This window comes from Dysidea avara, chromosome 3 (genome assembly GCF_963678975.1).
Source record: "Dysidea avara chromosome 3, odDysAvar1.4, whole genome shotgun sequence".
Lineage (NCBI taxonomy): Eukaryota > Metazoa > Porifera > Demospongiae > Dictyoceratida > Dysideidae > Dysidea > Dysidea avara.
In genome coordinates, this window is record NC_089274.1 from 32,287,991 (window position 1) to 32,299,809 (window position 11,819).

The 11,819-nt window shown below is 37.2% G+C and overlaps 2 protein-coding genes across 4 annotated transcripts; one reads left to right on the forward strand and one right to left on the reverse strand.

Moving 5' to 3' along the window:
* Positions 1-904: 904 nt before the first annotated feature.
* Positions 905-5,670, reverse strand: LOC136250725 (uncharacterized). Its single transcript, XM_066042954.1, has 3 exons — positions 3,810-5,670; positions 3,421-3,752; positions 905-2,809 (listed from the first exon to the last, which is right to left on the reverse strand). The coding sequence occupies exons 1-3, from the start codon at positions 4,159-4,161 to the stop codon at positions 929-931; spliced, it is 2,565 nt and encodes an 854-aa protein (XP_065899026.1). The 5' UTR covers positions 4,162-5,670; the 3' UTR covers positions 905-928.
* On the forward strand, positions 991-7,002 carry LOC136250726 (uncharacterized). Of its 3 annotated transcripts, none has more exons than XR_010698683.1 (8): positions 991-4,563; positions 4,706-4,802; positions 4,856-4,968; positions 5,022-5,384; positions 5,434-5,802; positions 5,851-6,015; positions 6,070-6,164; positions 6,465-7,002. XR_010698683.1 is itself a non-coding variant. In XM_066042955.1 (7 exons), the coding sequence occupies exons 1-6, from the start codon at positions 4,465-4,467 to the stop codon at positions 5,986-5,988; spliced, it is 1,179 nt and encodes a 392-aa protein (XP_065899027.1). In that variant the 5' UTR covers positions 991-4,464; the 3' UTR covers positions 5,989-6,015; positions 6,070-6,375. The 3 variants fall into 3 exon arrangements, 1 of the variants encoding a protein (XP_065899027.1); XR_010698684.1 differs by having other exon boundaries at positions 5,926-6,015; XM_066042955.1 differs by lacking the exon at positions 6,465-7,002 and having other exon boundaries at positions 6,070-6,375.
* Positions 7,003-11,819: the final 4,817 nt, after the last annotated feature.

Here is an 11,819-nt window from a genome sequence, read left to right on the forward strand (position 1 = left end):
GTCCAAACTCTGGATGCAGTCTATCTGTCTCTAAAACCAAATAAGTGTAATTGGTTGACAGATACCCTGGCTTCAGAATTAATTTTGGAAATAACAAGCTGCAATATTTCCCACTTTCATCTTGAACAAGTCTAGTGCTGCCATGTCTGCTAAATGGGCCACACTCAAGCTGGTCAGAAATCAGAGCAATATCATCTTTACACATTCATTATTGGTGCCTATTAGCCATTCTAAGTGTGCAGCACTTAGAATGCACAAGTGAATTCAACAGTTTAAATACTTAATTGCTTAGTTTCTAAAGAAACTTCATGTCTTATTGCACATGCATGTATATACATGCATGTGCAATAAGACATGAAGTTGTCCCCAAATGTACATTATCCTGAACATGTTTCAAGTCTTGGTTCAACGCTAAAATATATATATTTAGCGTTGAACCAAGACTTGAAACATGTTCAGGATAATGTACATTTGGGGACATAATATGATGATGCACCATACATGTTATATAGTGGATGAATTTCAAATGGTGATCTTTGATTAAAACCATTGTGAATGGGTAAAATAAACTGCAACTGTTATTTGCTTGAATCTTGGATAGGTTACAATGCAGAAAGGCCGTCATTAAACTTTTACAGTTAAAACTACCTTGCATGTGTGGCGGAATTTGCCATTATGTAAAAAAGTTGAATAATAAGTTGATGTGGTCAGTTTTACTACCATCATGCTGTAAATGCCAATAAAGGGTTAAAGTGAAAGACACCAGCTAAATGCTTTTTACCCAATTGTATAACCAATTACATATTTATAATTATAAAGTGGCAAATAGTAAATACCACTAAAGAGTTGGAGTGACAAGATGTCAGCTAATCAACCCTGTTTTAACTAATAGTTAATGGTGTAAACAAATTCAATTATTAATGTGATTTCACAATGCATACTTCAAAGATATGTAACTCACTCCATCACTAAGTGTGTGTGCATGGTAAACATTACAGCATAATAAATTACAATACAAAAGTTGCTCAAATGTTGCTTTCACTGCATATGCATGATGATGAGTGCAGAAGTACAATGTCTGACACTTATTAACCTGAAAGATAACAATGTTGTTGCTGACCACCAAAATGTCCATTATTTCTCCAAATACTGGATCTAGTCCATCTGTGTCAATTATCAAATAGGCATTGTTTGGCTTATAAAGAATACCTTCCATTTTAATCCACTTTGGTCGACAAATTGTTACTTCTGGTTTAATTTGAGGAATTATATGTTGTAACTGTTCCTTTAAATTCTCATTTTCATCTTGAACAAGCCCGTTGCTCTCAAGTGGACCACACTCTAACTGGTTCAAAATCAAATTCCCTGAAGCCATTTCATAGCACATCCAATTTTGGTGTCGATTAGCCAAGCTGAGGGCTATGTTTTTAAAATTTGAAAGCTGAGAAGCTTGTTTGTAAAAACGAAGTTTTGCTTCATATCGCATAGTCCATGTATTTAGCATTGGACCAAGACTTAACATTTGCTCTGGATAATGAATTAAAAAGTGCATCTTGGGAATGTAAGATGATGCACTGTACAACTGCACAAATTTTAAGTGGTGATCTCTGATCAATAATTTCAATGACGAACAAAAATTTTCAGTGATAACAGGGGATAGAACAATGTCAAAAATTTTTCTCAAAAGCCTGAAGCAATTCCAGTGCTCCTCATCTTCTGGTATTTTATCAGCAACTAGAAATGGCATTATCCGTACAAGTAGTAACATTTGTGATGCAGATGCACGGATTTTTTTCTCAGTCTTAAGCGTAGTACTAAGGATAGGAAGTGGCTTGTCCTTTTCTGAGTATCCAAAATTAAAGTTGATTAATCTTTCATTGAACTCTTGCAGTGTAAACATATGATTAGATGTGTAATACAATAGCATGAGCTTAATCTCATGTGGTGCCAATCCCTCCGATAAATCATGCATTAAGTCATGAGGCAGTCCATATCCAAACATGGAATATTGCTTCACATCCATTAAAGAAGATCTTTTATTGACTCCATAAGTTTTAGAAAAATGGCCACCGATATCATTTTGCAGACGTTTTAACTGTCTCTTATGGATTAATTCATCTCTTTTTTTATATGCTTCAGAATAGAAATTGAAAGATAAAGATGTTTGTGTTACTAAGCAAGTACGACAACAGCGATATGAAAATGAAAATGACTTTTTAAACCCACCAAGATCATTACTCGCTAAATTGTCTGCTAAAAAAACCAACAGAGCTCCTTTAAAGACTTGATTCACTCCATCAATGGGCATCACAATTCCTTCTGTTGCTAGAATATTAAGATCATGTATAAAAGGCTTCATTATAGTATGAATCCCATGTGCCTCAATAACAGGAATAGTAGCAACAATTGCTAGTTGTGTTAGCTTCAATTTTGACCGATAATTTGGATGTATATTGCCAAGTGTATATGACACTACACCCACTTTGTTTGATTTAACATGTGACCCCAATGGGTTGCACACTTCTAGCTCATCAAAGTGTGCAACTATCTGTAGAGCACAAGGATCTTGAGAAAACAATGGGTGGGTTTTAAATCTAGTACCATCACAAAAATCTTTAATTTTGTCACCATTAAGCCGTTCAGGCAATTGCTGTACTTGTTCTCGAACTGATAAATCATGTAGCATAGCTTTAAGTGATGCTAACAATGGAACATATTGATAGGAGTCTTGCTTTTCAACCAGCCGTCTCTTAGATCCAGAAAATTGGGGAACATAATGTGGATCACCAACTAAAATCTCTTCTGGTTTCTACAATATAATCATATGAAATTATAATGGCAGCTCTTATGAATATCATACATGCAGTGGAGCCCATTAATGCGTACACTGGAAAATGAAGAACTTAATCTTACATCAAATCCAGATACTTAGGCAACAGAGCTCAACATTCCAACCATAATTTGTTAGTAATTTCAGAGACCTTGCACTTCTAGTCATGAGTTGATAATGTTTACATACAAGGATGACAACTGCCAGGATATAGTGTGTATAAACAGGCTATGCTGGGTTCATCTTTGATCAAATTAATACCTTTGTGGTGATAAAGACAGAACAGTTGATCATGAAAGTTTTGATATTTGTGGGTAAAGGTCAAGCTTTAATGTTTAAGGCAGTAGCCACAATGCTTTCCCTGGATGCATTTTACTTAAACTCTGTAAAAATTAGGAAGGGCTCTTGGGGTACACCATGTTATAGGAGCAGTTTGCATATACTAACTGTATTGACTTCATAACATTTTATTATTGAAATTTTAACAGCACTATATCGATGCTACACATTAGTTACATGCCATCTGGCATGTGGAAACAAGGGAATTTATTTATAAACATCTATATAAGCATGCATGTTGTCAAACATACCACTAAATGAAACTGATTCAAATAATATGCATTTTGCTGGTACTCAGTTGCTAAACCACTGAATGGCTCCTCAATATCATTGAAAACCTCATCCATAGCATTAATATCACATGGGTTAAATCCTATATCAGCAAGTTTACTCCTTAGGGCAGCCTTTACATATTCCATTGTGGAGGTAAATAGCCCTCTAAATCCCTCTACTACATTGTCAATTGCAGCTTGTGATAGTCGGTGATGTTCTTTTAACTTTAACAGCAGAAGTGCACTTGACCGTTTGATAGCTTCTCGGTCATGTCCCATTAAAAACTCTATGTCAGCTGTCAGTTCCACTCCTAATTGCAATGGAAAATTTAAAATGGTGTAGTTATCAAATTAATTGTTATACATACCTTGGTCATTCATGTTAGTGAGAGGTTCATCAAAAGATCTTGAAGTGGAATCTGCCGCAACATCTTGTGCTTGTGCCTTTCCTTGATTTGAAGTCGATTCCACGATGTCATCATTATCAGCGTTACAGCTTCCTCGTTTATCAATATATTCACGGTGATGGCGATAAATATGGGAATATAATCCAGAAAATGTTCTCGAGGTAGTTGAACAGCCATCCAATCCGCACGTCACACAGAAGTTTGGCTCATTAGAATGATATGCACGGATATGTGAAAGGATATCTTTCACTGTAAAATGATTAAATGAGCACAATGGACATTTGAAATTGGTGCCGTTTCTGCATAGCGCCATCGTTCTGAGTAGCTAGCTATCGATTTAACTTGGTTTACACAGTCCAATATTGCATGCATACAGTATTCTACAACTTGCTTCAAATTCGGTGAAGATAAACTTCGAAACCAACGTATGTCTCTGGAGACGAGTGGATTTCACGAATAGCTACTACAGTCGTCTTTGCTCATCTTCAGACCACATTTGCGCATGCGCGACGTATTACACTTAATTTTTGTGCGATGCACGGTGTAGAAAGTGTTATTTCACTCTTAGTCAGCAGAAGTTTTCGATTGCTTCTTTCCGCTCAGTTCTTTTGTCGATATGGCTGGTCAAGAGCTACTTCCAAGCCAAGAGTTAGATTACCGTGACTACCATGGACCATTGGAATACAGTGCGGATGAAGATGATGATGAAACTCAGGTGAGCTAGCTAGGCTGAAGCCTCGTCTTAGTGGCCGCACGTGGCGATAGTTCGAACATTCAGTGGTGGCATAGATACATATATATATATATATATATATATAGTTTGTGATATGCATGTGTTTGATTTTGATTATGTCTAGGTTGAAGAAGTTACTGAGGTGATGACAGAAGAGGATGTTGCGATTTTCTTACGAGATAAACTGAGGATTCCGCAAAACTACTGCAACATCTTTAAAGGTGGATAAGCTTTGCTGATAGCTAGATCGTTTAATTACAGAATGGTTTAATAGATAACTACATAGATGGAAGGGAATTTCTTTCCTTAACTGAAGAAGAGGTGAAAGTGATGATACCACCAATTGGCCTTGCTAAAAGGATTGTTCGGTACTTACCATCATCGAAGGTATGCTTATATCCTACAGATTTAGCATATACGTATTATTTAATGCATTGCAGTTATCAACGCCTATATTGGAAGCTGCAACTACCTCTGGTGGAAGTGATCACAGCGGTCACACTGATGTGCAAGTTGGGACCAATGTGTCAAGGAGCACCTCTTCTTCTTCTACACGCACTGGGGGGTCCAGTAACTCTGCTACTGTTGTATCTTTAGTGATTCCAGATAATTGGAGGCCTGAAGTAATGAAGTCCATCAAAAACAAGTGCATTACAGATAGCACTAGGAATGAAATTGTACGAGTTTTGGCAAATTCATTGTTTTCTGTGTTACAAAAACCAAGTAGACAACAATGTGATGAGGTTGCAAAAAAACTCATTTTGAAGTTCCCATCAACGAAAGATGAATTAGGAAATGGATATGTAAGTTTTATTGCTGTAATGTGATTATGATTTAATTTGATACTTTCAGCAATCTTGGAGTGACAGGCTTGTTGAGAGAATAAGAAATGTGATTAAACGCGATCATAGAAAGGGAGTGGAAGTAGAAGAATCCCCAGTTGCAAAAAGGCCAAAAAAACAAGTAGTATTATTAAGCCGCTACCCAGTAACTACAACAGCAACTACCATGCTGTGCAGTGTTGATCACCACAATGATGGCAGCATCGATGACCATGTACAGAGTATGAAAACCGAAATGGAAAAGGAAAGGCCGCGGGATACCTTGCTCAGTGAACTGATGAAGCTGACCTATCCAACTCGCAGAGATTTTATTCTCAATGATATCACCTGTGCTTCTGAGATATATGAGAAGTACCCAGCTTTGAAACGACCATCCATGGTTAGTAAAATGTTTTACTCTAGCTTGCTCATTGAAATATTTCCCTAGGTGGTACAAGAAATGGGGCTTATTATGAATATTGCAGACATTAAAATTAATCATCTTTTATTTCCACATGGACAGAATATGTTCCAGCTATTTTACAATATGCGAAGAATAGCAGGAAAAAGGTTCTTTCTACTTTAATGAAAAACATGGTTTATGATGATGAAGGTTAGTTAACTGGTTCATGACAATAGGGTTAATTCATATCTTTTTGAACTATAGATAATGTATCAATACAAGTGGCAGCATTGAATGTACTAGCTGCTGTGCTGGGAAAAGGAGATGACCCTTTGTGTTACTTGTATGAGGAGCATAGTGTAAGTCAATAACTTAAGTGAATATGTTGCATGAGCAATCAGCCAATCGACACCTCAGTCAACTCTTAGGATAAAACAACCAATTTATCTTTTCATTGCCTATCAACAAATCTCTTACCAGTGGAAGTGTGAAGTGTTTGAACAAGATATACTCACATTTGCATTTTTTTGTCACACATTATAACTAAGTCATTTAGTGTACAAGCCCACGCACTAGGTTACAGCTACTATAGTCTCTTAGTTCAAATAATATTACTGTTTGTTGCATGTTTAAATTCTCTGTTCTCTTTTAATATATAGGCAACACAGAGTTCTACAAGTATATGCAGAAAAGCTCCACCACAAAGTCAGCCTTGGTTTGCTGCTGTAATAAGCGACTCTTCAACCAAGTATTCAATAGTATGTGAACAGAAGGAGGTTTCTAAAATCACTACAATTGAAACTGCTTTATTTGTGGTGTTTTCATTATACTACTGCCTTCATCTAAAATACCCTGATGGAGCAAAGTGGATATATTTCTTTTTTCAAGACTTCATATTGCAACAGCCAGATCGTGCGGCGAAATCTGCAACATATTTGAGTGTCACTTCAGACATAAAACGTACGCTGCTGTTGAGTAAGACAAATTAACTGACAATCTTTTCTTTACAATGTAATAATGGTAATGTAATTCTTTTGGTTTAATGTATATAGTGACAGCTTGTGATCATTTACATGTAAAGTTACACAATATTATTATTAAGTGATTGATTGTAATCTCTGGTTGAAGCAGCTGTTGAACCTGTAAAATCAATACAATGTAGCGCATGTAAAATTAAACATGTAAGTAAAAATAACTTTTGACAGTAATTCAAACTGGTTGTCAACTGTTCATAATTACCTGATAGCGGGTAAAATGACCTGCAGTTATTCAGGTTATTATTCCATATAATGACCCAAGTCAGTTTGGTCAAATCACTCCTTTGAAGGAAAACTGACCAATGTGTAGTACTTCTGACCACTGTCATTAATAGGTCAAGTTGACCATTTGATTAAAGTTAAAACAACTGGTTCCATAAAAGGCATAATGACCAAACTTTTTCAATGGTTGTTGCTACCCAAAAAATGGTAGTTTGAATTGTAGGTAAAATTACCCAGGGTTAGTGGGTAATTTCCACTATAGTCTGGTCTATTCAACCTAGATGTTACAGTGAATTTAATCCATAAAGAACCAATCAAAGTGACCTTTCCCAAGTTGAATTGACCAGTATGAAGTCGTAGTTTCAACTGTGTTTAATTCAGGTTATTTTGATATGATTTATAATGGGTGATCTGACCACTTCATTAAAGTTAAAACAACTGATATGATCAATGTGAAATTGACTGTATGTATCAATGGTTATTACAACCAAAAATTTGGGTTGTTTGAATTGCAGCAAAACAACCCATCACTGGTGGGTCATTTTTACCCTTTTGTTTTTTCAGTGAGGAGGGACTGGAATTTGCTCCAAATATCCTAAGTTGAATCTGCCATTGATGACACCGTAATGTTAAGAATTTTATGATTGATATCACTATCAGCTGCAGTATACTAGCTCTTGCACAGTGGATTCTAGGAGAGTATAGATAGTCATTTGGCTAATAGATCCTAATTTGTGGCTTTGAATTTTAGCCACATGGGATAAGCCTTAAACAATATCTTTATTTGCTACTACGTTACAAATGGAATTGAATCAAATATATGGATCACTTCTTTATTAATGATCAAAAAAATTAAATCACAACTAATACTGCTGCATGTGCAAGTGGTTTGAGCATATGAGGAATATAGCAATCTAATTGGCAATGTATTTAACTTCAATTACCTTTACTCCACTGGTAACTGTGAAACGTTATTAATCCATGCTTTCTTGGTACAGTCAGTTAAAAGTTGCAAGTGACAACAGACCATAATCTCACACCCAAATACTACTCCCTGATTAGTTTACACAAGACTCACCTGACAGACACAAACTAATGGCTGGTAATTAAGTGGCTGTTCAAATGTACAGGTAGTTTTAAGCATATGACATGGACCTTAGCTATGTGAAGACATTCTTTATTGATTGCACTCACTTTGCACTAGACTTCACTTTTTGTAGTTCTACAGTGTATAGCATTTCTGTAGTCAATTGCCAAACCACTCTACATATATCTTCATGGATGTTAAAAGCATACATAGAGTATACTAATTACACTGTACTATAGGCTACTAGCAGGTACATAAGCCAGACAGAGTCCATCCTATACTTTGTACTGAAGGTTTAGAGTACTAATTAGATAAAAAGCCAGGAAATTTTCTGCCCCCAAAAAACATATGAAATAACATGACAATAGCCAAAGCTTTTGTCTTTTGAGTTGAATAGCATCCAAACATTACAGAATTGAGCTTGGGGGTTAACCCTTTACACCCACTAAAGAGAGACTTATCAAGCTATGCATGTAGTGTATCGGTATGATAGAGCATCAGAGATAGCAAGTTGGGACACTACATTTTCACCCGTAACACATGCTAACACTGCAAAACTCAGATGGACAGCTACCTACCAACAAAATGTTTATGTGTAGTACTATCAACTGGCTGTGAGCATCTTATGCTGGAAATGACAACAAAGCACTAAAGTGTGGTTGTGATGAAAACCACAATAATACTCTTATATTATGTATCAAGACACACGGTAGTGTGTCGTACGGCCCAAGAAGCCGGCGCGCCACACCGTGAGTATATTTACAGGAAGAAAGTAAACGCGATTTTCACACCTTTGTAGCTCCGTGATTCCTTATCCGATTGAAACCAAAGTTGCTACAGAAGTGCCGGCTAGGTAGGGGAGTCCACATTCCAAATTTGAAGAAAATCGCTCCATCTATTTCCGAGATACTATCGGCCAAAGTTTGGGTTTTTTTCTTCTTCTACTTCTTCTTTTCGCACACTTTGCAAAATCCGCCATAAAACACGAATTCGTGCTCCAATCGGGCTAAAATTTGGCACACATAAAGGGCTCATTAAGGCGAATCTCAGTACCAAGTTTGGTAGGAATCCGAGGAACATTCACGGCGTTATGACCGATTATTTGCGTAAAATAAGGTCGAAGGTCTGTCACGCCCACAGGGTAAACCGCTTGAAGGAATGAGCTGAAAATTGCTATGTAGATGGAGTAACTATCCTAGGAGTGCCTTTTTGTGGTTTGAAAGGAATCCAGTTAAAGGCCATCGAGATATGACACAAAACCCAACCTGTGTCACAATTACGCGATCGATTTTTATGAATAAAAAACTATTAGTTTTCACGCCTACTAGGCAAACCGCTTAGAGCAGTGAGCTGAAAATCGGTGTGTAGCTGAAATAATCATCATAGAAAGTCCTTGCAGTAGTACAGAAGAATCAGATTACAAACCACTGAGTTATGATTCCAAAGCCAACTACGTGTAACATATACGAGATCGAGATACTCTAATAGAACAGTCACCCTAATAGAGCATTCAGCTAATTTATTTAATCCATTATAGAATTCTATTACATTGCTAGTTATTCTGTAGGGAGTTCAGCTGCAAACAGTTAATCTTATAGACAGTTCAGCAAGAAGCAAGTCACCCTATGGAGAGTTCAGCTACAGATATATCACTGTAGTGATTCAGAAGAATCAGAACATTACAAGTCACACTGAAGAGAGTTCAGCTATAAACAAGTCATGCACCCAGTGGAGAGTTTGGCTACACTCTCTAGAAAATTCAGCTACAAACAAGTCACTGTGGAGAGAGTTCAGCTACAAAGAAACTACCCTGTAGAGTGTTCATCTATACAAACAAGTTAACCTATAGAGACCAGCTGCAAACAATTAAGTAACCCTGTAGAGATTTCAGCTATAGACAAGTCACTTTATAGTTTATACAATGTTCAGCTACAAGTAAGTCACTCTGTAGAGAATTTAGCTACATACAAGTCACTCTGTAGAGAATTTTGCTACAAACAAGTCACAGTGTAGAGAGTTCAGCAACCAAAAAACCACCTGTAAAGAGTTCAGCTGTACAAACAAGTTACTCTGTAGAGAGAACAGCTAGAAACAAGAGAGAACTCAGTTAGAAGAAGTTGCCCTGTAGAGATCTCAGCTGCAAAGAAACCCTGTAGAGAGATCAACTACAAACAAATCACTCTGCAGAGTGTTCAGCTATAAACAAATCACTCTGTAGAAAGTTCAGGTACATACAAATCACCCTATATACAGTTCAGCTACAAAAGTCACCCTGTAAAGAGATCAGCTATACAAGTCACCCTGTAGAGAGATCAGCTAGAAGAAGTCACCGTCTACAGAGATCAGCTAGAAGCAAGTCACCTTGTAGAGAGTTCAGTGACAAAGAAACAATCCTGTAGAGAGTTCAGTGACAAAGAAACAATCCTGTAGAGAGTTCAGTGACAAAGAAACAATCCTGTAGAGAGTTCAGCTACAAACCAATCACCCTGTAGAGAGTTCAGCTACAAATAAATAGAGAGATCAGCTAGAAACTAGACACAATATGTGACCAGGCCTTCGAAAACAGGGCATGTGGGCACAAACTACACCCTGTCACACTACAGGTCATATCTCAGTACTGGAACAGAATATTTGCATTCTATAACTTGCATCATAACGTCAATTACATGCTTACTAATAGCAAAAAATTGCATTGCCATAGCATAATGATACAAAAGGTATGACTGATGAAAGTGTGAAAAAGTAGTCAAAAATCATGTGCCCACATGCCCTATTTTCGCAGGCCCAGTCACATATAGGGAATTCGGTTACAGGCAAATCACCCTGTAAAGAGATCAGCTACAAACAAATCACCTTGCAGTGAGTTCAGCTACAAACAAAATACCCTGTAGAGAGATCAGCTACAAACAAAACACCTTGCAGTGAGTTCAGCTACAAACAAATTATCCTGTAGAGAGATCAGCTACAAACAACACACCGTGTAGAGACTTCAGTTACAAACAAATCAACCTGTAGAGATTTCAGTTACAAACAAATCACCCACTGTAGAGAGATCAGCTACAACCAAATCACCCTGTAGAGAGTTCAGCTACAAACAATCACCCTGTAGAGAGATCAGCTACAAACAAATCACCCTGTAGAGAGTTCAGTTACAAACATATCACCCTGTAGAGAGATCAGCTACAAACAAATCGCCTTGCAGTGAGTTCAGCTACAAACAAATTACCCTGTAGAGAGATCAGCTACAAACAAAACACCGTGTAGAGATTTCAGCTACGAACAAATCAACCTGTAGAGATTTCAGTTACAAACAAATCAGCCACTGTAGAGAGATCAGCTACAACCAAATCACCCTGTAGAGAGATCAGCTACAAACAATCACCCTGTAGAGAGATCAGTTACAAACAAATCACCCTGTAGAGAGTTCAGTTGCAAACAAATCACCCTGTGGAAATCACCCTGTAGAGAGTTCAGTTGCAAACAAATCACCCTGTAGAGAGTTCAGCTACAAACAAATCACCCTGTAGAGAGATCAGCTACAAACAAATCACCCTGTAGAGAGATCAGCTACAAACAAATCACCCTGTAGAGAATTCAGTTGCAAACAAATCACCCTGTAGAGAGTTCAGCTACAAACAAATCACCCTGTAGAGAGTTCAGTTGCAAAC